Source organism: Portunus trituberculatus, chromosome 47 (assembly GCF_017591435.1).
Source record: "Portunus trituberculatus isolate SZX2019 chromosome 47, ASM1759143v1, whole genome shotgun sequence".
Taxonomy (NCBI): Eukaryota; Metazoa; Arthropoda; class Malacostraca; order Decapoda; family Portunidae; genus Portunus; species Portunus trituberculatus.
The window spans coordinates 1,966,102-1,990,927 of record NC_059301.1 but is presented as its reverse complement, the minus strand read 5'-3'; the positions used below and the strand labels follow the sequence as shown (position 1 = coordinate 1,990,927).

Sequence of the window (24,826 nt, the reverse complement as noted above, 5' to 3'; positions counted from 1 at the left end):
TGTGTGTGTGTGTGCAACGAAAATTATGTATACCATCAATCAATTCACTACATTGGTCACTATAAAAAAAAAAAAAAAAAATATATATATATATATATATATATATATATATATATATATATATATATATATATATATATATATATAGTAAAACAAACTACAGAAGAGATTCTATGGTTGGATGAAAGTCCAAATTGGCCTAAATTTCATCCAGTGATATATGATGAGAATTAATTTGCCAATCTTGAGTTTAAGTAAGTCTGGTTTGCAATAGCGCAGAAGTAAACTTGCGTAGGATTAGTGATGGCTAACTTCGGTATAGGGAAGAATATCAGCATTGTTATGGTGGAAAGGTCACTGCAGGATTTCTCGTATATATACGTCTCTGAAGTTGATAGGATTAGGGCATGGTAGGGGCAACGTGGTAGTAATGCCGTTGAAAATGACGTGCTTACAATTGACTGTTGCCTGAGATTCTCAAGCAAGTTTTGATCATGTTGAAATTAAGTGTAAAAGATTAAGGTTTATCTTACTCAAGTATGTGATGAAATTTCTAATACATACGAATCTGCCCGTTGTGTAAACATTAGTTATTATTTATTATTATGAAAGATTTATTGAATATCTAAATATTCGTTGATGCTTAAAAATATGATTTCATAAGCCACAAATGCATTACTTCGAGGAGCTTAGAAATCACTTGTCCATTAGATAAATGGGAAACTAATTGCTGTGAGGACTGTCAGTTCTACATGCGGTTGTCTCTATATGATGTATAAGATCATTGCCCTTCATTTTTCTGGTAATATTTTTTTCCTCTGAAAATTTTAATGCACTTACACTTACGAAGATGACAAATGGTTGAGGTAACCAGTGGTATGAATCTTAAGGATTAAGAATATATTTAATTTCCCAACATTGATTTGAAGTTATTCTGTAAATAAGATGAGATTTAGATATCAGTTGCATAGTAAATCACTGGTCGGCCTTGGTGTTCAGCCGTAGACAGTGTGGCTCTTGCGTTCCTACTTGTAGGTATCGCTTCTCGGCCTTTTGGCTAAGATCAAAGTGTAGTATCTGTTCTTATCAGCTTAATATCTGATACGATCCCCATGTGGGATCTACGATATTAATCTGATTTTTGGACTATGGCGAAGTGCTAGGGGCTTGCTCCACCTTTGCCGCGGATCGGCCCGGTATTGCAGTACTTCCGGGATCGGTCCACTCCTCCCGGGGAGAATCAATATTGTATCTGGAAAGTAGAAACCTCAATAAGGTGCATAACAGTGTCTGAGAAGCAGTCACTGTGTTTAACCTTATTAGACTTGATATTCTGTTTACTGTCGTTCATCTCCCATGTTAAATACACACACACACACACACACACATGCACGCGTGATAGTAAACTCCAGCCATTCACTCAGAGAGACAAAAAACCTAGTCTCATTTGCAATTATTGTATCCAATTCCACCATGCTAATTAAAGGTTATCAAGTGGTGTTAAGTTAGTATAAACGGTCATTATGTTGTACCACCAATGACTGGCTGCTTCTTAGTTGTTGAAAAGTTCTATTTTTTGAAATGGAAACTGTGTTCGAGATAAACGATATGATAGTGGAAAATTAACAACTGTGTTGGCTATTTTATATAATTGAAAAATATAATTGTCGTGTACTCATTACTACCTTATAAATACGTGTTCAGGGTATGGTAAATAAGTAAAATAACTCAAAGCGATAAGTTTTGGCACCATCATGACAAAGAATCTAAAGAATGCAGATCTAGCGAAATGTTCACGACAGCATCAATAGAACATTAGTGGGTGTTGCTGCATCCAGTACATCTGAGCTGAATGCAAAACATCTGCGTGTAAGAAGGGCATCCCGGTAAATTATACATTTGCTGCTTGAGATTTGTGCAGCGGAAAGTGGTTAACAAAAGTAGAATTCTTTATAAATATACTAATATTGCTGGAATGAAAGTGTTGAATATGAACTGTTATGAGTTGTATCATATAGAAAGCATACGTTAAGTATAGACTTGCCGTTCTTACTCTGACATGCAGTCTGCGCATGTGTTCAGGTTTAAGGTATTGATCCAGAGCTGTGGCCCAGGGAAATTTTTGGTGAATATGATGGCGGAGCAAACAATCTCCCTGTATGCAGCCAAGAAAACTCACAGAACTCCGAGGCCCAGAACACCAGCGAACAAAACAGCAGACTACCTGCCCCGGAAACCGTCGCTTTCGCCTGCGAGACCCCACCAGAACCAAGGCCTGACACCAGCCTCCACGCAGATCGAGGAGAAGAAGGCGTTGGGTATCAAGAGCAAAGTAAGATCCAAATCCTCCAGTGGAACTGTCACGGCATCAGGGGCAAGAAACACCTGCTAATGGGGGCAAGTGGCAAAAACCCAGCTGACTTCATATTACTACAGGAAACTTTGCTACCGGAATACCACACCAACTTCAACTTTACTGGCTATAACTCGTACCACCTTCACTACATAAGGGAAGAAAAGAGTGGGTGCTCTATTTTAGTCAAAAAGACCATCACCAGCAACCGAGTGGAGAACCCGCCCTTCTGCGGCAACAGAGTGGAGGTCCTTGGTGTCATAGCCCAAGTGCAAGGAAGAACCATCCACATCTATAACATCTACAGACACCCCTGCCATGAAAGCCGTCTAGACTTAAGCGAGATTATGGCACTCTGCTCCACCACTGACGTATTCATTGGAGGAGACTTCAATGCACTCCATCCTATCCTTGGATCCAGCGACAGCAACAAGGATGGACATCACATTGCTGAAGCGTTGGTCGACTTTCCAGAGGCCATCCTCTTGAACATGGGCGAACCAACGCACACGGCAGGCAATGTCCTAGACCTCTCATTTGCCTCACCACACCTCAGTCGCGAAGCAACTTGGCAACTACACAAACACCTGGCAAGCGACCACTTTGCCATCCAAATATCCATAAATTGTTACAAGCTTCCCCCTCTCGAGCACGTCCCGCGCTGGAATACCAAGCAAACTGACTGGCTCCTCTTCAGCACCACGCTCGACTCCGTCCTCAACGTCCCGCCCGATGGCACACTAGACGCGCAAGAGGCCGCACTTGTTAACGCCTTTCACATAGCCGCAAACACTGCCATCCCGCTCACCAAAAAACCCAAACACTATCATAAAGACCACTGGTACTACGGCAACCGGGTCAGAGAATACAACCATAGAATCAACCAGGCTCGAAAACTCAACAGACAATACAACACCAACACCACCAGAAGCTTACTGAGGGCTGCCATCAGGACTGTGAGAGAGGGGAAGAAGAGAATCAGGACCGAAAGATGGCTAGAATGGTGCGAGAGCATGAACTCTCACACCACTCTCTGTGAAGTCTGGGGGAAGATACACATCGCCTGTGGAAAGCGAAAGCCCAGAGCACCCGCACACCCGACACCAGCCAGAGAAGCAGAGGACCTGATAACAGCTTTCGTCCAAAGAAGCGGTACTGACCAGCTACCATTTCAAGCACAGAATCATCTTAGAAGGAATCGGCCGTTTCACGAACAGCTAATCACTCAGGCATGCACAGAGCAAGCACCCACAGACGTCGACTTCACACTGAGAGAACTACAGGATGCACTACACCCTAAACCTGACACATCCACTGGAGCGGACAGAATCACATATTCTGTGATCAGGCAGGCGAGGAATAAAACGCAAGAAATACTGAAACTAATCAATACATCATATCAAGAAGGTCGTCTCCCCAAGTCTTGGAAGGAGGCCACCATCCACCTGATACCGAAACCTAAAGACCTTGGGAAGTCTCGCCCCATCTCGCTGCTGAGCTGTTTAGGCAAAACAGCTGAAAAGATGATCCTAGCGAGACTCCATTGGCAAGTGGGGCCTCTGCACCCCAATATTCATGCATACACAAAAGGCGTGGGGACAAGAGACTGCCTCGTGAGAATGACTTCCACCACTTACGACAAGAAGGCGGTGCTGATTTTCATTGATCTGGAAAAGGCCTTTGAACTGGCTAATGCCAGAATCATCCTGACTGCACTAGCACACAAAGGCGTCAAGGGGCAGCTGCTGTCCTGGATTAAAGACTTCCTGACAGAAAGGAAAGCCAAAGTCAAATTCCAGGGACACCTCTCGCAAACCAGGACTTTTGAAAATGGTATGCCCCAAGGAAGCATTTTAAGCCCTTTTCTTTTTAATGTACTCATAGAGCAACTCGTCTCCATGCCCCTTGGATCAGGAACCACAATGCTCTGCTATGCCGATGATATCGCGCTGATCGTTACAGGCCCCCACTACATGAAAAAAAGCGCAGACCGCTATCACCAAGGTTGCAAAGAAGTGGCACGAACTAGGCCTGAAAATCAACACAGACTAAACAAAGGCGATACATGTGAAAGGCACCGAGCTAGCTCCGCCTCTCACTGCCAACAACAACATCGTGTCATGGGTAAACAGCCACCAATATCTGGGAGTCTGGATTGACCGCCAGATGAGGTTCACGACACACATCGCCGCAATGAAGAACCGCGCTACCACACGGCTGAGAGCCATGCGTTGCATTACGGCAGCAGAAGGGGGAGCCAACTATAAAGTGTTCAGAACCTTCTATACGCAAGCCATCAGATCTCTCTTCGATTACGCTGCCCCGATACTTTTAGTGACCTCCCCAGTGTAGACAGAACCTCTTGAGAAAGCCCAGAACGAAGCCATGCGCATCATGCTGGGTGCCCCTCGCTGGGCCAAGATCTGCAACCTCAGGGCTGAAGCCCACCTACCCCCTGTCAGAAAACGCATATAAGCGCTGCACTCCACCATCCTGTACACCAACTTTAACAAAGGAAGACACGTACATCTCCTCAGAAGCATCCAACAATGCCTCTGTCAAGATCCAACTCTTTTTTACCAAGAGAACGTGGTTCAGAAGCGCAGCGGACAGCATTACCGCCACCCAATTACGCGACTTCTTCATCAACCACGTCCCAGACATACATCACCCTGAGTACCACACTGAACCACCTTGGACTCCTGGACCGTACATACCAGTCATCTCTAAACTCAGCAAAAAGAAGTCCAGCCTTAGCAAGGAAGAGCTCGCTGTCCAGGCCAGGAACGCCCTTACATCTGCTCCTGCTGAAGACTACACCATATATTACACGGATGGCTCCGTCGATCCAGAGACCGGGAGGGCCGCAGCTGCCTTCGTCACAGCTGAAGAGACCGCTATCTACAGGCTCCCCGACCGTTCTTCAACGCTCCAAACCGAGATAGCTGCAATCTTGAAGGCCTTACACCACGCACAAACACAGGATAAACACATAACAATACACACTGACTCCCTTGGAGCCTTACAGACGCTCACGAGGACACGCAACAGACAACATTTCATTTATCACAGCCACGCACGCTGTAGCCAACACCCTCCGTCTTCTTGGACGCAGAATATTCCTCAACTGGGTGCCGAGCCACACCGGGATTACAGGAAACGAAGACGCTGACCAGGCCGCCAAATAAGGTCTGTTTCTCCCCAGGATTACAATCCCTATTCCCAAGAGCATTTCACAATTTAAAGCAACAGCCAAGGCACTACTAAAAAAGGTACCAGCTCATGAAGTGGAAGAAAGAGCAGCTGGAGGTTCTCCAAGTGCTAGCTGGTATCGGATAACCTCAGAAATGCCTCAGCTCCCTGAAACACTGCCAAGACACAAAAACACGCCTGGGATACCACTGCTACTCAGAGGTTAAAGAAACGCCTCACACATGCCTCACCATCACCAACACGCCTCTAACACACTACATAGAAAACTGTCCCAGCACAACACCATACCTAGACAGAACACAAGGAGCAAGCCCACACATAATCAAACACACAGATCTACAACAACTCGATCACCATGGTAAACACTATCCCTCCACCACGCTAACATATCCCCAGTCCCCTCTTAACCCTGGCGGTCGAGACTTGTAGGCTTCCTTTAGTTGTGGTTATGCCTCAGGGCAGTCTTGTCTTTTAGGCTAGCTGTGGCTCTGCCAGGGCCGAAAATACACCGAATACACATGAGAGGAGTGAGACATATTAGACACCATCTGTGGGCCGCCACCCAAAGGCTTAAAGGCCCACTCCATCTTTCACCACAAGGGATGGTAAATCTAAACAACAACAACAACAAGAGCTGTGGCGATAAGGGTAACTCTGGTTTCCCTTCAAAACGCATAAATCTTTCGCCTTTTACTAAAGATTTCCGTGGAGGGGAACAACTCAATGAGTCTAAAACAATTTTTATTGGCCCACCTAGTGGGCTTCATAATGTAATGCATATGAAACAGCCTTAAGGTATTGCTGCTGATGTTCTCGGTTTGGAGACTTTGTATTTGTATTGCACTGAATGACGTTTTGATGTCGTTTTGGCTACCTGTCTTGTGAAAGCATATTAGTATCCTTATTTCTCAATATAATGGTAGTAATATGACCTGCCCGATGCCTATTTTATTGATAATTGAAGGTTTATTGTGCATAACACACACACACACACACACACACACACACACACACACACACACACACACACACACACATATATATATATATATATATATATATATATATATATATATATATATATATATATATATAGATAGATAGATAGATAGATACACACACACACACACACACACACACACACACACACACACACACACACACACACACACCTGAATATACTTAATAACGTATATTAAGTATATTCAGGGTAGACATCACGGTAAAGAGAATTCTCTTTACCTTGGTAGGCACCAGCCTTTGGGTGGCGTGGCGAGATGTGCCGCTTGTCGTCGTTAGGGCTGTGTCGGGAAGGGAAGTGGAACAGTAGTGCCGCCTGAGCACCCATAAGAACATAAGAAAAAAGGGAAGCTACAAAAGTTCGCCAGGCCTACACGTGGCAGTCCATGTATGATTAAAGCTACCTATTTCTATCATCCCTATCCATAAATTTATCTAATCTTTTATAGCTCCCTATTGACTCAGCCATGACTACATAACCACTGAGTCCGTTACATTCATCAACCATTCAGTTTGAAAACCAGTTTCTTCCCATTTCTCTTCTAAACCTGATTTTTTTTTCAAGTTTAAATCCGTTATTTTTGGGTCTCTCCCCGCTATTGATCCTAAGAACTTCGTTCATGTCCCCTTTGTTAAAACACTTACACCTCTTAAATACTTCTATCAGGTCTCCTCTTAACTTACGTCTCTCTAAGGAATGCAGATGGAGTTTCTTCAGTCTTGCTTCATAGGGAATATCCTTTACCCCTTGTATCTTTTTAGACTTCCTCCTTTGCACTGACTCCAATACAGCTATAACGTTCCTATAAAGTTGGGACCAGAGACGTACCGCATAGTCCAGATATGGTCTGATCAGCGCCAAGTATAATTTTAGTATTACTTCGGAACGTCTGCTTTCAACACTTCTAAAAATGAATTCTAGTACCCTATTAGCCTCATTAATTTTTTCTAACCTCAATACATTGTTTCCTTTGACCGAGATCGGAGCTCACTATGACTTATCTTAATTTGTATTCTCCGAAGATGCACTGAAGTCTTTAAGGAGTTTTTTTTTCTTCGTCTCGTAAATATAATTGTTAATAGAAAAGATTATCGTTTGGAATGGAATGTGTTGTAAACATCGGGTTTTGACGAGTCTGGTTCATGCACATGGGACGCAGGAGAGAACTTGTGTAGCAGTAGTGATGGCGAACTAAAGTAAGGGGAAAAAGGAAGAATAGGTATCAATCAGCATAATATACTTAAGTAGGACTCTCTCTCTCTCTCTCTCTCTCTCTCTCTCTCTCTCTCTCTCTCTCTCTCTCTCTCTCTCTCTCTCTCTATATATATATATATATATATATATATATATATATATATATATATATATATATATATATATATATATATATATATATACGTAACACAGATACATTAAAGTTAAATACGTGTATGTATTTCCAATGTATACTATTGACCAGTATTGAAAATGTATCCTTAGGCTAAAACTATATCGGCACGTATTGAATGTGATTGTATTTCGTCGAGCTGCTTGTGAAAGCACATATTTTTATCCTTAGTTTGCAAGAGGAAGATGTAGTTGTATTTGAATGGAATCGACGTTTATTGTGAAAACAATCTTTAAATACGTGCGGTGACAAACCATGTAACTTGCAATATATGTTAATAATTTTTACACTTATGGTACTTGTGTAGAAGCAAGGCTAGCAATTAATGATAAATTTTATTTTAATTAAAAGTAATGATAACGTAAAAGTTAAACTTCTCTTACAAAAGTACTTCCATAAAATGTTGCAACTCTTTGCGGGTGTTTAGCTGTTGAGGGTTACCTGAGCCAAGTTCCAATGTTATGCATACTTACCTGGCACAGGAGACACCGTGATCATGAAGGCGGTTCTCCCAGGGCGAGGCCCACCATTGCACTCCGGTGGTGCTGACCCCTGCGATTAACCCAAATGTGGTTAACTCGAGTGCGATATTTTTGATAGTGGGGGATTGCGTTCGCGCATCCCCCTCATAATCAGTGATATTGAATGCTGTGCGTGGTCCCACCCTCAGTTACCACGAAGATAGCCTACGTATAGATTCTGATATCAGGGGTTCTGCTTTAAAGGTTACACAACTTTGAGGGACAGGCAGTGCCTTCACCCATCCCCACCATGGTCTCTGATGGTGTGGAATGTGAGTTGGTAGGCAATGTGGTAGATGCATTACCGTTTTGCGGTGACGCTGAAGAGGTCCTGTTTGCTGTCTCAGCAGGAGGATGAGTCTGCATTAATGCATGTTCTTGTTTGTTACAGTTGTTGAAAGACATTTTGTGATGCTATTACATCTTTCACTGTGTAATTATGGAGAACTAGTGTACACTACAATATAGCATATCTGGGTGTTTCTAATGGCAATTCCATGGTGCGCGTGTGTATTAATGGATAATGTAAAGCTCCTTTGCATATATACATGGTGCGTCCATTAGTGCATAATGTAAAGTGCTTTTAGACATATTTGCAGAAGAGTACCACGAACGTTAGACTTGATATATATATATATATATATATATATATATATATATATATATATATATATATATATATATATATATATATATTGTGCATCAGTTACTGTGAAGCGTTTGTTGATACACATGCTCGGTTATTGTGTACATATTTGGAGAGCTCATGATTTAATACAAAGTTTCAATATGAAGTTATTGAAGAACCGTATGAAATTTGTCAATTTGTACTTTCACCCATCCAACAAATCTCTGATGTAGTTTATGCTTTTCTGGTGGGAAATATAGTGACTTGATTGATGTACATTCTCTCTCTCTCTCTCTCTCTCTCTCTCTCTCTCTCTCTCTCTCTCTCTCTCTCTCTCTCTCTCTCTCTCTCTCTCTCTCTCTCTCTCTCTCTCTGTCACTCCATCACTCTCTCTCTCTACTCCTTGGTCCTCCATCACTTTTCTCTCTTGGTCTCTCTCTCTCTCTCTCTCTCTCTCTCTCTCTCTCTCTCTCTCTCTCTCTCTCTCTCTCTCTCTCTCTCTCTCTCTCTCTCTCTCTCTCTCTCTCTCTCTCTCTCTCTTCTCTCTCTCTCTTCTCTTCTCTTCTCTTCTCTCTCTTCTCTCTCTCTCTCTCTCTCTCTCTCTCTCTCTCTCTCTCTCTCTCTCTCTCTCTCTCTCTCTCTCTCTCTCTCTCTCTCTCTCTCTCTCTCTCTCAACTTATGTCACTCCATCACTTTTCAGCAGATCTTGGTCCTCATTTTCTCTCTCTCTCTCTCTCTCTCTCTCTCTCTCTCTCTCTCTCTCTCTCTCTCTCTCTCTCTCTCTCTCTCTCTCTCTCTCTCATGTGTCACCGCAATAGCTGGTGTCATAAGTAGGTGTTGGTCATCCTTGCCCATGGGAGAGGTCACCATCACTCGTCGGTGTCTCGCTACAACTGAACTGTGCCTTCAGGCCGCCTCAATAGTGAACATTGAATAGTGTGTGGGTGATGACACTCTGCCGCCTGTTAGGTTGACTGATGAGACCCTTAACAAGAAAGTATGAGTGTAAGATTCTTTGAAACATTACTAGGTGCTTGTAAAGACGGTTGTTAGGCAGTATTAGAAAGAGGTTGCAAGATTGTGATGTAGTAGGTTACAAAAAAAGGTGTGTGTGTGTGTATTTACCTATTTGTATTTACCTATTTGTGTAATACAGGGCCCGAGCTAAGCTCTCTGTGACCTGTCTCCTTGTCCATTCCTGTCATATCTCTCTTTCATCTGATTGACACACACCGCGTCAACATCACTGCTCAGTTTATTCCACTTATCAATGCTACGATGCGGGAAACTGTATTTTCTCACGTCATTTAGACAGATGTCCTATATTAGCTTTTTTTCATGTCCTCGGAGATGATTACTTGTGGTCACCTTTATCAACTCTCTATCCAGTACGTCAATCTTGTTCACCAATTTATACATAGTTATCATGTCTCCTCTTGTTCTTCTCTCTTCTAATGTGGTCAGCCCCAGCTTCCTCAGTCTTTCCTCATAGTCTAACTCCCTGAGTCCTGGTACCATCCTTGTTGCCAGCCTCTGTACCCTTTCCACCTTCTTCACATTTTTCTTCATATGCGGTGACCAGACACATGCTGCATATTCTAACTGGGGTCTTATTAAGGTACATAATATCTTCTTCATCATTCCTTCATCTAGGTAGTGGAATGCAAGGCCAATATTTTGAAGCATGTTGTATGTTTTCCAAAAATCTTGTTAATGTGTTTCTCCGGTGACAAAGTGTTTTGCACGGTTACTCCTAAGTCTTTCTCCTCATTGGTCTCTTTAATTTTCTCATCACCCAGCCTGTAATCCCTGTTTGGTCTGTATCTACTTCTTCCCATTTTCATAACATGGGTCTTGTCTATATTAAATTCCATCTGCCACTCCTTACTCCACTCATATATTTTATCAAGATCTTCCTGTAACTTGTTACAATCTTCCACATTCTTTACTCTCCTCATAATTTTAGTATCGTCCGCAAACATGTTCATGTAACTGTCAATTCCTACTGGCATATCATTAACATAAATCAAAAACATGATGGGACCCAGCACTGACCCTTGTGGAACTCCACTGGTTACCTTCTTCCACTCGGACTTCCTTCCTCTCACCACTGTTCTCATTTCTCTTCCCATTAAGTAATTTTCCATCCATTTTGCTAGTTTATCATTTACTCCTCCAATCATCTTTAGTTTCCACATCAGTCTATTGTGTGGTACTTTATCAAAGGCCTTTCTCAAGTCCAGGTAGATAGCATCCACCCATCCCTCTCTATGTTGTAGTATGTCAGTCACTCTTGAATAAAAACATAATAAATTGGATACACACGATCTTCCTTTTCTGAAACCAAACTGCCTTTCACTCAGAATGTTTTCACTTTCTAGATACTCACTCCACTTAGCTTTAATTACTTCTTCACATACCTTGCACAATATACTAGTCAACGATACTGGTCTATAATTTAGCGGTTCCATTCTACTACCATTCTTATATATAGGCACAATGTCAGCTCTTTTCCACTCTTTCGGGACTAATCCTGTTCGTATGGAGGTTTCCACAATATCAAATACGGGGTTCAACAATTGATCCTTACATTCATTTAGCAACCTCCCAGATATGCCATCAGGCCCCATTGATTTATTAATATCCAGATTGCTTATAATTTTCCTTACATCTTCCTTAGTAACCATGATGTCCTGCATTTGCTTTATTTCCGTAGGCCTTCCTCCCATAAAATGCTCCTCCTTTGTAAACACTTTGCAAAAGTTGTCGTTCAAAATTTCAGCTATATCTCCAGCATCTTCATATACTTCTTCCGTTTTTACCTTTTCTATTGCCTCCCTTTTATTTAGTTTTCCATTTATGAATTTGTAAAACATTTTGGGTCACTATCACAGTTTTCCACCACCCTCTGTTCATATTCCTTCTGTGCTGTTCTCCTTACTTCAACATATCTATTCCTTGCTGTTTTGTAGACTTCCCTTGATAATACATCACTGTTTTTCTTAAGTTTCTTCCATGCCTTTTCTTTGTTCTTTTTTGCTTCTTCACAATTTCTATTAAACCACTGTTTATTATTTAAAGTCCTCTTTCTGTGATATGGCACAAACTTTTTCACAGCAGAGTTATACAAATCCATAAATTTATTGTATTTCCTGGTATACCACGGACCAGTCAATTTCATTAAAGAACTCCCTTATATGGTTATAATTTGCCCTAGTATAATTTAATTTTTCCTGCCTGCGTTCCACAATCTTATTCGTGCTTAATTCCGTATCCAGCTCAAAGCTTAGGACATCATGATCGCTTTTCCCCAAGGGACATTCATGTTCAATTTCCTCTTTTAGAGAGATTCCCCTGGTAAATACCAAATCCAACCTTGCTGCAACATCTTGTCCCCTGCACCTTGTTGGTGATCTCACCCACTGTGTCATCAAGTTATTTGTTGCTACCTTTAACAATTCTTCTGCCCACTCACCACCGTTCACCACTTCGTAGTCTTCCCACACTATTTCTTTGCAATTAAAGTCTCCAACTATCATCACTCTATCCTTTCTGATGAGTTCTTGCTTCATTCTGTCTAGAGTATTTCTCATCACCATTTGGTACTGTTCATATTCCCAAGCACTGGTTCTGGGTGGTATGTATACTGTTATAATATTAATGTCCCTCTTGCCATCTGTTATAAGCATACTTATCACTTCCTCATTTCTCTTACTATAGTTCACCTCCTTCACTATCAGATCTTCCTTAGTAAGAACCATTATACCACCACCTCCTTTATTTTTCTATCATTTCTCCATACTTTGTAGTGTTTTACAACAAACCAGTCTAGCTTTATTTCGGCCTTAGCTTTGTTTCCACTACACACATTATGTCCGGTTCGTTATTTCTTAGGTAATCCATACATTCTAGCCTCTTAGACAGAAATCCATCTATGTTCGTGTAAGTCACTTTTATTCCATTCCTAGTCTCATTCTTCCATGTAATGCCTATTCCGTCTGTTTTATCCACCACTTCTTTAGCCTCCCATTTCTCATCCTCCAAAAAACTTGGTCTTTTCCTCCTCTGTTCTTTCGTCATTCCTCTCCTTCACTTCAGTTACAAGCTCCTTCATTTTCATTCGCTCATCTTGTGACATATTTCTTCTTATGTAAATTGTTTTGGTTTCCTCAGAGTCCTTAAGTTTCCAAGCCCTCCTCAACAAGGCCTCCGCTGCCACCTGAGACTTTAATTTCAATTTTAATGGTCTATTCTTGCCTTCCTCAAAAGCTCCCAATCTCACACTTTCTTCTACCTCAGCATATAGGTCCTCTTCTTCCACAGAGATCTTGTTCAGTAAAGACTTAATCCTGTCATTTTCCTTATCCCTCCTGTCCTGCCAGTTCCTGTTAGTTTCCTCCTGCAATCCTATTATGATCACACATTTTTCTTTTCAGCAATATCTCTCACCACATACTCATTTTCCTTTAGTGCCTTTACCATTTCCCTCTGCGTAATCCCTTTATTTTCCTCTTCCTGCTTTTTTACTATCTCCTAAACGACCTTTGTACCTCCTGATGTTCATGGTTCACTTCTTTCATCCTGGTATCAATTAGATTAAGGCATTCCTCCTTCCTCAAGTCCCCTTCGGATATTTTTATCTCCATTTCCATGAGTTTAGCCTTCATCTCTTCACATTGTTTCCTTAGTTGTTGGTTTTCTTTCTCCATCTCTACTTTTTCCTTCAATAGCTCTTTATTCGCTAACGTTAACAAATGATCTCTTTTTTGAACGAATCATTCTCGGCTATAACTCTATCCAGTTTTTCTTCTATGGACAAAATGTTTAGGAACTTACTTTCCAGTGCCTGGATTTTTGCATCCATATCTAGTTTCTCCAGTCCTTTTGGCGTAGTAATAAAACCTTCAAAGTCTCTAGCTTGTCTAGACGCCATTTTTGTTATCGTCAGCTGATTACGGCCAAAACAATCACCACCCACACACTCCTCTCAGGGATCACTCTCCGTATCCCTCACTTTCAACACTAAGCGACAGTAGGACATTAACAGGACACTAACTTAGAGTTACCCGAGCCCTGTAACACAATAGGTATTTTCCTTCTTCCCGTCCGCAGCCGGAGACCGCAGCCGGTGTGTGTGCGCGTGTGCGTGTGCGTGTGTTAAAATGTGGTTATAAAGTTGTGTGATGGGTTATGAGGTTGTAAAGAGGGTTAAATTAGTGTTAAGTATTGGAGGTTGCAATTGAAGTACTCTGAGCTAGGCGTTGCTAGCAGGTTGTAAAAAAACGTTGCTGTTTACTGTTGGAACCATTAGTGGTTGTAAGAGGTAAAAGGGAAGTATAGGATAGATGTATTTAATAGAATAATGTAAGTGATAAATTTTGAGAAAAAAGATAATTTGAGAAAGGAAAGCACTGATTAATATTTTTTTTTTTTTTCATCTTAAGCAATTTTTGTGAACAATACAATATTTTCATGTAGAACTGTGTGTGCTCTGTCTGAGAGAGAGAGAGAGAGAGAGAGAGAGAGAGAGAGAGAGAGAGAGAGAGAGAGAGAGAGAGAGAGAGAGAGAGAGAGTGAGTGAGTGAGTGAGTGAGTGAGTGAGTGAGTTCCTGAACACAGGAGGGAGCACTTATTCAGTAATAACTACCGTGTACACAGGAAGTTTTGTTGTCTCATGTGTTTTATTTATATATGGCTAGGACCAGTGTGCAATGGAATAATTACCAAATCCTTATTAGGCACGAGTGAGAGGAGTGTCTCGTTGCCTCGCTGAGCTGTTGTGACGCCGTGGAGGGACGGCAGTCTGGTATGACAGTGTTCTTCAACCTTTTCTAAGATCATGCACCCTTCCGGGAGCTCTTGAAAAATTCATGTACCCTAGCGCCGTCGACAAAAAAAAAAAAAAAAAAAAAAAAATCACATTTGTTTTTTATTTTTAAGACCGAAAATATATAAATAAAAGTATTAGGTCTCTATTTTAAGTATAAAAATAGCTACTTGGTCCTAAACAATTATATAGGTGGTAACTGTATAATAAAACAATATAATTATATGTGTATACCTTTTGTATTTCTATTTTTAAATGTACAAATAATGTGATTTTTCAAATGGTTTGAAAAAAATACAAATGGAATATCACATTGTATACACACAAGTTATAAAACAGCAAATTAAAAGGTTTTATATTCAGTGGCTGGGTTGCTGCTGCATTGTTCCAACAATCTTTTCAAAGCGAGGTTTTATTTCACTTTCCAGTGCCCCCCTCATCAGAGAATCCACATCTTGTAACTGGTTTCGCTTTTTTGTTTTAATATCCACCAGATTAGAGAAGCCTTTCTCTGCCAGATATGTTGTTGGCATCCGCACTAGATAAGTCATGGCCATTCGTGCAAGTTCTTGGTACTCTGGAATTCCTAAAAGTGAGCACCAGAAATCTCCATAGTAGGAGAATTCATGGAATGATGACTTCTGTGCAAAATCAGTGGACAGTTCTAGCAAAGTAGGTGTCAATGATTCCAGATTGGCTAATCTGGTATTAGCTGAGACAAAGGGTTCACAATCCACATACATTCTTCGAGTGCTCTTGCCTCTTGATCAGGAAATAGATACTAAACTTCTTTTCCAGACTGTCCAGATGAAAAATAACAAAATCCTTAATATTTTCTTCCAGCGAAGGAGATAGCACTTCCCAGTTGCACTCTTTCAAGAACTGATCAAGGAAGGAGAAACTACCGAAGTCCTTAGTTTCAACTTTTCTTTTCCATAACCCAATCTTTAACTTGAAAGCTTCAATCTTGCCAGTGACATCAAAAATATCCCCACCAAAGCCTTGAAGGGATAGGTTTAATTGATTCAGTTTCTCAAAGATAGAAGCCATGTATGATAATCTGGCAATCCAGTAGTTGTCCTGGAGCTTGACAGTCTTCTTCTTCTGTCAGAAATACACACACTTCTTCTCTTAGTGTTAGAAATCTGTTCAACACTTTGCCACAAGACAGCCAACGAACTTCTGCATGAAGTAGGAGCTTAGAAAATTCTGCATCCATTTCCTTGCAAAGCTGTTCAAACATGCGACTCTTTTTTGCTTTTGCACGGATATTATTCACTATCTTTACCACATCACTGATGATTTCGTCAAAATCACTTTTCCCCACATTTGACAGTAAATTCTTGGCAGCCAATGCCTCCCGATGTATTATACAGTGAATAGAACAGCAGCTGGGAGCAACATCCTTAATTTTCTTAACAACACCTTTCTTACTTCCAACCATTGCTGCAGCCCCATCTGTGGTAACACAAGCACATTTTTTCCAGCTCAGATTATTCTTGACCATAAACTCATTTATCTTGGTGAATATTTCCTCTGCTGTTGTCTGCACACCTAGTGGTAAACAAAATAGGAAATGTTCTACAATTTTCTTGGACTGACTGTCAGGAAAGCGGCAGTAAGCTAAAAGTTGAGCAACATTTACAATGTCAGTGGTTTCATCGAACTGCAAACCAAACCAGGGTGCTGCCCTGAGCCTTGTAAGTAGCTGATCCTTCAAATCTTCAGCGACTGCCACAGATCGACGTTTCATTGAGGAGTCTGAAAGTGGAATACTCCGAACCTTATCACGTGGTTTCTTGCCTCCATGAAGATGCTGGGCAGCTATTTCTAAGCATGGAAGAATGACTGTCTCAGCTAAAGTGAAAGGTTTCTTATTTTTCATAAGTATATGTGCTATTTCCATTGATGTCATTAGAAGGGACTTCTCTTCCTTTTCTTGATGGACCATAATGCTATCGAAGGAGCGTTGTTGCTTTTTGAGTTCAGCTCGAGTTGCTTCAAAGAACTCCTTTGACTTATTTTTATGCTCACTGTGTTGCATTTTGAGATGGGACAGTAGCTTGGAAGGTACAAGATTTGAATTTTTATACTTCGCAGAACAGAAGAGACACTGAGTAGCTGGATAAGGATTCTGCTCCTCTTCATTTGGCAAATAAAATCCATACTTCACATAGTCATTATTCCACTTCCTTCGCTTTGATTTCAATTGAATGGACGTACTTGATGGATGATGCCTTTTTTGCTTGAAGCTCGTTTCACCGCCATTCTTCGGTGTTGGTAAACTGATCCAGTTGGGTGATCTTCCTGTCCATTTTCATCACTTGTTGTTTGCCTTTTATCCAGTTCCTCAGGTCGTAGTTCATCAGTAACACCGGGTTTCTTGAAGTACTTGAGCAAAGCCATCTGCAGGAAAAACAAATTCTCCAATAAGCTTTGTTTTATTACAAATCTACCATGCTATATTCTGCCATCTCAGTATATTCCTGCATAATAATAATAATAATAATAATAATAATAATAATAATAATAATAATAATAATAACTACTCTAGTTTTAGCCTCGTCTATCCTGGTAAAATATCCTATGAGTGCCCCTGAAAATAATTATATAATCATAATGCACCCAGTCTGGTACTTCTCGCCGTCTACATGCCACAAACACAAATTAACTCATATTCAAGACATTGTGACATGTGTGGATAGGTGAATGGAAGGAAACACGACACGGGTATGTACTGTACAAGTGTACATCAGAGTTAATTTCCCGAGTATTTTCGTTGTTGCTTCTTCAGGGGAAAGAAGCAACAGCGAAATTAAATGAGAAATTGTCTGATCTGCATACCCGTGTTTCCTTCCATCCACCTATCATTATTTACTACTCACCAATATACGAGCGATTTTGAGTGGTTAAGTCGGGAGTCAACTTGACTGTGCGTCCGAAGGAACGTGAAGGTAGAATGAGGGTAGCACTGTACTGAGTGTATACCTCTACTACCAGCGCCAGTGACACGTCTAATACCAGTACACCGCCGCAGGCCCGCAAGCTGCAATGTTGCCAACCCGTGAGGCGCGAATTGTGTCACAAAACCCGTCGTGAAAAGTACCTATACCAAATTCCTCATACTTTTCCCCACACTTTGGGGCAGTATCTGCCTATCTGGGGGGGAATGGCTCTTTATACTGTGTATAGTAACTATAGTTAATACTGAGTGTAATATACTAATATAATACACATATTTTTAATACTATAATCTCAATTTAAATTAATTTCTTACATTACACTTACAATTTTCTTCCTAAAACACCTTTTCGTAGTGTGCATTCTTGTACACACTAGCCTTGTCATGTACCCCTCCATGTACCCCATTATTTCCATGTACCCTTTGAAAAAAATCATGCACCCTGGGGTGCACCATGCACCCAGGTTGACTATCACTGTGGTATGAGCTTGCACACTTTCAGCAGAAAGAACCTGAGTGTTGCGACTGCTGTGAAATATAGTGTTGGGGATCCTGTAGAGCGTCATACTCCCCGGTGAGCAGACGTAACATAAGAAATTGGCGACCTCGCCAGGATGATAAACCAAGTGCTTTATAGTGGTGTAGTGTTTATATTGTGGGGTATTATTACTTGTATCATTTTATTTTTTGTGAGAACGAGTCCCTATGAACACCATGGAGGGAGTTACTGGCCTGTTCACCTCACCAGTAGAAGATAAGGGTGCGCGTGCGGGTGTGAGCCGGTGTAGCATTAGGAAGTGGAACGTCCATGGAACGCCCAAGTTATCGTACCAACGCATGCGCAGTTGACGCGTTCCATGGACATTCCACTTCCTACTGCACCAGTAGGAAGTGGAATGTCCATGGAACGCGTCAACTGCTGATATCTGTAAACGTGTCTGGCTCCGTGAAAGTTAACCATGGAAAAAGTATTAAGCTATACGCTCAGTTTATAATAAATATAAGGGAAAAGCCTTTACCTATTATTATTATCATTACTATAATTATTTTTATTGTTATTATTATTATTATTATTATTATTATTATTATTATTATTATTATTATTATTATTATTATTATTATTATTATTATTATTATTATTATTATTATTATTATTATTATTATTATTATTATTATTATTATTGTTATTTGTTATATTATTATTGTTATTATTAATGTTATCGTTGTTGTTGCAACAATAACCATCATCATCGTTTTGCTAAAATTAAGATTTAAGTGAAAATGTTGCACTCGGATAATTTATCTCCACGATATAAACGACACTTAAGTAAGGAAATGAAAGTCTATAGTCCGACTCAAATATGAAGGCCGCCGGGAGGGGAGGGGGGGGAGACTTATCGGGGATTCCCCGGCTGCGGCGTGGCCAAACGTCGCAGCCCCAATTATAGGATTAACACTGAAATGTGGAGAAACGCCCATCTCTCCTGCTCTCTCTCTCTCTCTCTCTCTCTCTCTCTCTCTCTCTCTCTCTCTCTCTCTCTCTGGCTTGTTACTACTTCCTCCTGTTTCTTATTACTATATAGTTCTCTCATGCACGTGTGTGTGTGTGTGTGTGTGTGTGTGTGTGTGTGTGTGTGTGTGTAATCCTGCTTGCGCGAGTCTTTCAACAGTTTACGTATTGGCTCTCTCTCTCTCTCTCTCTCTCTCTCTCTCTCTCTCTCTCTCTCTCTCTCTCTCTCTCTCTCTCTCTCTCTCTCTCTAAAATAGACAAGTAGACATGCATCTTTTTTGTTGTTTTATTTTACTCTTTTCCACACCACCCATGAGGTAAGAGTTAAGGTGCGTTTTTTTTTTATAGAGGTTTTACCCTGTAGGCATAATCCTCTCTCAGCTATTTAATCAGACAGTTCTTCGTCAGAAGTGTCCTCCACATTGATTATAAAAGAATCCTCTAAGCAAAACTTGTTGACGCTGTAAATAATTAATTTCTGTCGACTATGAAGGATGCGATGGCGAGTAGCGCGGACGAGATATTCACCTTCCATCCTGAGCGACAGGGAGGGGAGGAGTGACTCGATTTGACCTGGGGATTATCAGCGGTCAGGGAGGTTGACCTCACCCATGTCCAACCTTGAAAAGTAGCAACGCTGGAGAGCAATGGTGCTACATTTTGTGGTATCTATACAAAATCATTGTCTTCATTACACTGAAACAATATTCAAAGCTCTCTATACATCCTTAGTAGAAATTTAGAGGAATACACTTTTATGACGGTTCATTAAGATGTAAGTTAATAATGAGATCGAAACATGTGCTACGATGCTTGGTGACGCCGCAGCTGGGGAATCCCCGTTAGGTCTCCCCCCGTCAGCGGCCTTCATATTTGAGTCGGACTATAGGTAGAAACCATATAGGTAAATCCTATGTAGTCAAAGAACTATCTTAACAGTGCACTTACCCAGTTCAGCAACAAGGAGAATAATTAACCGTGGATAAAGTTGTAAAATTATTATTAATGTATTATACACCAACCTTTTTACAATATAAATTATAAAAATTGCTTCGGCTAGCATATGGAAGACAGTTTCCCAAATCTAAAATACGAATTCACCGGCAAGAGGCCGGCGGTGGCTCACCACGTTGGTATGATGAGTCCTTGGCCACGCGTGGGGTCAGTGGGGACGCACTATGTCTCATTCTCATGATAACGGACATGGCGGTCCCGCTGAAGGTGATATGGGACGTATTAGCCCTGGCAGGAGTATCGGAAGCAGGGGAGGCTCCCGACGATCTAGTCCAGCAAGCAGTATTGCTGATAGTGTCCAGTCAGCTGCCAGACTTGAGGAACTGAGATTGAAGCTGGAAATAAGGAAAATGGAGATAGAAGCAGAAGAGAGGCGAGAGTTAAAGAGACTAGCTGCTGAGGAGAGGGCTAGAGAGGCGAGAGTCAAACAGACTAGCTGCTGAGGAGAGGGCTAGAGAGGCGGAGGAGAGACGAGACATTCAGAGACTAGCAGCAGAGAAGGAGGCTAGAGAAATGTAACTGATGAAATTGGAGCTGGAGAGGGAAAAGACAGATAAAGATAGAGAGTTGGAGTGGGAGAGAACTCGCCATGCTGTAAGTACGCCTGGAGTTGTTGGTAGGTAGGAGGAGGAGGAGAACAGAGTATAGAGCGTACTTTAGTTCAGTCTCCAGCTAGTTCCTGAGTTTGATGAGGCTAAAGTGGCTGAATGGTTTGTTCGCTTTGAGAGGAAGGCCAAGGAGTTTGCTCTCGGGAGAGATGGGTAGGCTTGGTCGCGAATAAGCTCAAGGGAAAAGCCTTGGAAGTTTATGACAAAATGTCAGCTGATGATCTGGATGATTATGAGGAGTTTAAGGCTGAAATCTTTTGGGCATATGAGCTGTGACCAGAAGCCTATCGCTTGCAATTTAGAGGAAAGAGGAAGTGAGCTAGTGACTCCTACCTCGAGTGTGCTCGTTCAATGGAGCAAGTGTTTGAGAGATGGATTGCAAGCGAGGGTGTTGACTCTCTCGAGGCCCTGAAGGAGTTAGTAGTTATGGAGCAATTTATTGACATTGCTGATAAGGAGTTGCACCGTTTCTGTTGAGGGAGAAGAGGTTTAGGACTTTGAAGGAGGCTGCTAAGTCATGGGCTGATGATTATGAAGCTAGAGACAGCCCTGAGGAGTGGTACCTCTGTTGAGGGAGAAGAGGTTTAGGACTTTGAAGGAGGCTGCTACGTGGGCTGATGATTATGTGTTGGCCCACCGTCCTGTACAGCAGCCTGGGAGTTGGAATCGTAAGGAAAATGGTCCAAGGGGAGGCCCAGGGAGTGGTGGCAGTTCTTCCTCGGGCTCTTCAGGCCATTTTAGACGATACCCTGGATTTGGCAGTAAGATGGGTTTGGGAAAGTCCCAGGCCCCCTTCTTCTTCTGCGAAGGATGGGGCGGCGGGGAAGGCGGCCCCCAAAACCAAAGTATGATTACCAGCCCATGTGCTATCACTGCCGAGCAAAAGGGCATTTTAAGTTCAATTGCCCAAAGTTAGTAACAACTGAAACTCCCAAGTCCTCACAGAAGCCAGTTGCCTTGCTGGTGTGGCCAGACAAAGTTTGTAATGATGAGTTGACTGCTCCTTCTGGCTTTAGAGTTGAGAGGGCACGGCGTGTGCCTGAGTCATGTTTGGAAGAGGGAGAGCAGGTTGGCCCACCTGTCCCTCCACCTGTTGCCACGCCCGTTCTTACTAAGAATAGTGAGCTTGACTGGTGCTGTCCTTTCCTGTGTGGAGGCACTGTTGAGATCAATGGCACAAATTATCCCGTCACCGTACTGCGAGATACGGGTGCACAGCAGTCAGTGTGCCGTAATGTCACTGGAAAGAAGGTGACATTTAGTCAGGCAGTGTTGTGTTGTGGATTTAACACTGTGGAGGAGTTCGTGACGGCTGAGGTGACGCTGTCATGTCCCCTTGTCATTGCTAGAGCACAGGTAGCAGTGGCAGACGAATTGCCAGTCGCAGGAGTGGACTTCCTGCTTGGGAATGATTTGGCTGGTGGTCGTGTATGGATTCCAACCTCCGATGAGGGTGAGGTTGCTGAGGAATTGGGCCAAGTGGTGCAGGACTCTGTGAGTGTTGTTACCCGCTCTCAGGCCCGTCGGGCTGAGAGAGAGCCTGTTACTACCCAGGAGGCTGCTAGCAGCCAGGTGGGATTGACTCCAGATGGGAGTAGCAGTGCTGATGTGGTGGAGCCAGCGTTGGGCTCACCATTGAGTTCAGGTGTAGAGGTTGACGGTGACGGCGTGGAGTCACCTGTTAATGCACCGGACTCAGCTGGAGTTGTTGGTGAGAGTGAGGACGGAGTGTTGGGTGTAGCTGAGTTATTTGATGGTTATCCTCACTCTGCAGAGCACTCCGGAGGGAGCACTCGTGCTGAGTTGCTTCCTGGTGTGGAGGCTGAGGGCTTTGATGTTCAGCACAGGCCCCAGCCTGATGAGTCAGGCAGTTTGTTGGAAGTTGGCACTCAGGGTGGGAAGGCTTCCAGCTCTGCGGGGGACTTGGAAGTTTCTTTCCCTGCGGAGCATAGTGGAGGCAGGGAGCGAGCTGTTCCCACGCCTGATGACTGCCTGGCTGGTGATGATCCTTCTGAGGACTCACCGGATTACGTGGCAGGAGCGGAGCAGCCTGGGCCAGCTCTTCGTCCTCGGTGCCGTGTGGGAAGTAGGGTTGCAGCGTTGCCTCAACCCCATGACCCTATAGTTTCCCTTTCTCTTACCCAGCTAGAGCCTGCAGAGCTTATTCGTAAGCAGCAGGAGGACCCGGCGTTGGCCTCCTTCTTTGCTCGAATGGGTGAGGGAAGTAAGGAGTTGGAGGGCAGGGAGGAGTTTGTTTTGCACCAAGGGTGTTGTGTCGGAGATGTCAGGAGAGTGACGGTGGTGAATTACTGCAAGTAGTTGTGTCGCATAAGCTGCGGGAGGCACTTGTGCTGTTGGCATATGGGGCCCATGGCTGGACACCTGGGCATCCGGAAGACCGTCGCTCGCCTGCGTCGCAATTTTTGGTGGCCCAGCATGCCTGGAGAAGTAGCCACAATTCTTAAGTGCTGCCACACCTGTCAATTGGTGGGCAAGCCTAATCAGACACCCCCTGTGGCGCTTCTCCACTCCATCCCTGCTGTTGATCCTCCATTTCCGAGGGTTTTGATTGATATAGTAGGTCCTCTGCCTGCTACCAGGGCTGGTCACAAGTATTTGTTGACCATAATGGATGTTACCACTCGGTACCCTGAGGCGATTCCCCTAAGAAGCACTCACTCTAAGGTGGTGCTGAAGGCTTTATTAAATTTCTTTACACACTTTGGATTGCCAGCCGAGCTGCAGTCCGATCAGGGGACCAACTTTACTTCAAAGTTGTTTAAAGATACAATGACTGCGTGGGGGATCAAGCACATCGTGTCCAGTGCTTATCATCCCAGTCTCAGGGAGCCCTGAGAGACATCATCAAACCCTTAAGACCATGCTCAAGAGTTTTGCATGGAGAGGGATAAGGATTGGGACGAGTGTGTCCGCTATGTCTTATTTGCGGTGAGAGAAGCGCCCACTGAGTTCCTGGGTTTCTCACCCAATCAACTAGTGTTTGGACACCGAGTGCGTGGGCCGCTCGACGTAGTTCGGGAGGCTTGGTGTCAGCCGTTGCCTGACCGCCCTGTCTCACTGCTTAAAAGCCTCATGAGCAGTCAAGAGAGATTGGCCAAGGCACTAGAGGTGGTGCAGACCCACCTGTGTAAGGCCCAGCAGACTATGAAGGGGTATTATGACCGCAGGGCCGAGTATCGGAGTTTTGCCCCTGGAGAGGAAGTGCTTGTGTTGTTACCACTTCAGGGCCAGCGGCTTGCTGCCCGCTATAGTGGCCCCTATGTTATAGAAAAGAAGGTGGGTGACCTCGACTACCTGGTGGTCACTCCTGACCGGCGCAAGAGGGCTCAGCTGTGTCATGTTAACATGCTGAAGCCCTATTTTTGTTCTACTAGCCAGGAGGGCTCTTTTAGTTCTGCCGTGCAAGAGGCATCTTCAGTTTAGTTTTTTTGCCGGGAGGGAGGGGCACCAGTAGTTATTGGGCCTGAACCTGTCGTTCCTACGGGGCAGTGGGAACGGAATAGCTTCCATCTCTTGAAGGAGAAGGTTGAGCACTTAGAAGGGGATCAGCAAGATGAGTTGCTTCGGCAGCTGAGGAAGTACTCTTCTGTGTTTAGCAGTGTTCCGGGCAGGACTCAGTTGATAGAATACGATATTGATGTTGGGGACTCAGAGCCTGTCTAACTGCCCCCATACCGAGTAAATCCTATGAAGCAAAAATTGGTGGAGAAGGAGTTGGAGTATATGCTTGAGCATGGGCTCATTACTCAGACTTACAGTCA

General features: G+C 42.9%; 1 protein-coding gene and 3 non-coding genes across 4 annotated transcripts; 3 read left to right on the top strand and 1 right to left on the bottom strand.

The window, feature by feature from the left end:
• The first annotated feature begins 1,037 nt into the window (after nucleotides 1-1,037).
• On the top strand, nucleotides 1,038-1,230 carry LOC123498264. Its single transcript, XR_006672660.1, has one exon. It is a non-coding gene; the product is annotated as a U2 spliceosomal RNA (small nuclear RNA).
• Nucleotides 1,231-6,215: 4,985 nt separating this feature from the next.
• LOC123498268 lies at nucleotides 6,216-6,329 on the top strand. Its single transcript, XR_006672663.1, has one exon. It is a non-coding gene; the product is annotated as a U5 spliceosomal RNA (small nuclear RNA).
• A 2,110-nt stretch (nucleotides 6,330-8,439) lies between these two features.
• Nucleotides 8,440-8,602, top strand: LOC123498273. Its single transcript, XR_006672668.1, has one exon. It is a non-coding gene; the product is annotated as a U1 spliceosomal RNA (small nuclear RNA).
• Nucleotides 8,603-15,309: 6,707 nt separating this feature from the next.
• Nucleotides 15,310-17,218, bottom strand: LOC123520756 (SCAN domain-containing protein 3-like). Its single transcript, XM_045283319.1, has 4 exons — nucleotides 17,174-17,218; nucleotides 16,239-17,042; nucleotides 15,856-16,054; nucleotides 15,310-15,662 (listed from the first exon to the last, which is right to left on the bottom strand). Exons 1-4 carry the CDS (start codon nucleotides 17,216-17,218, stop codon nucleotides 15,310-15,312), a joined length of 1,401 nt encoding a protein of 466 aa, XP_045139254.1.
• Between the last annotated feature and the right edge of the window lie 7,608 nt (nucleotides 17,219-24,826).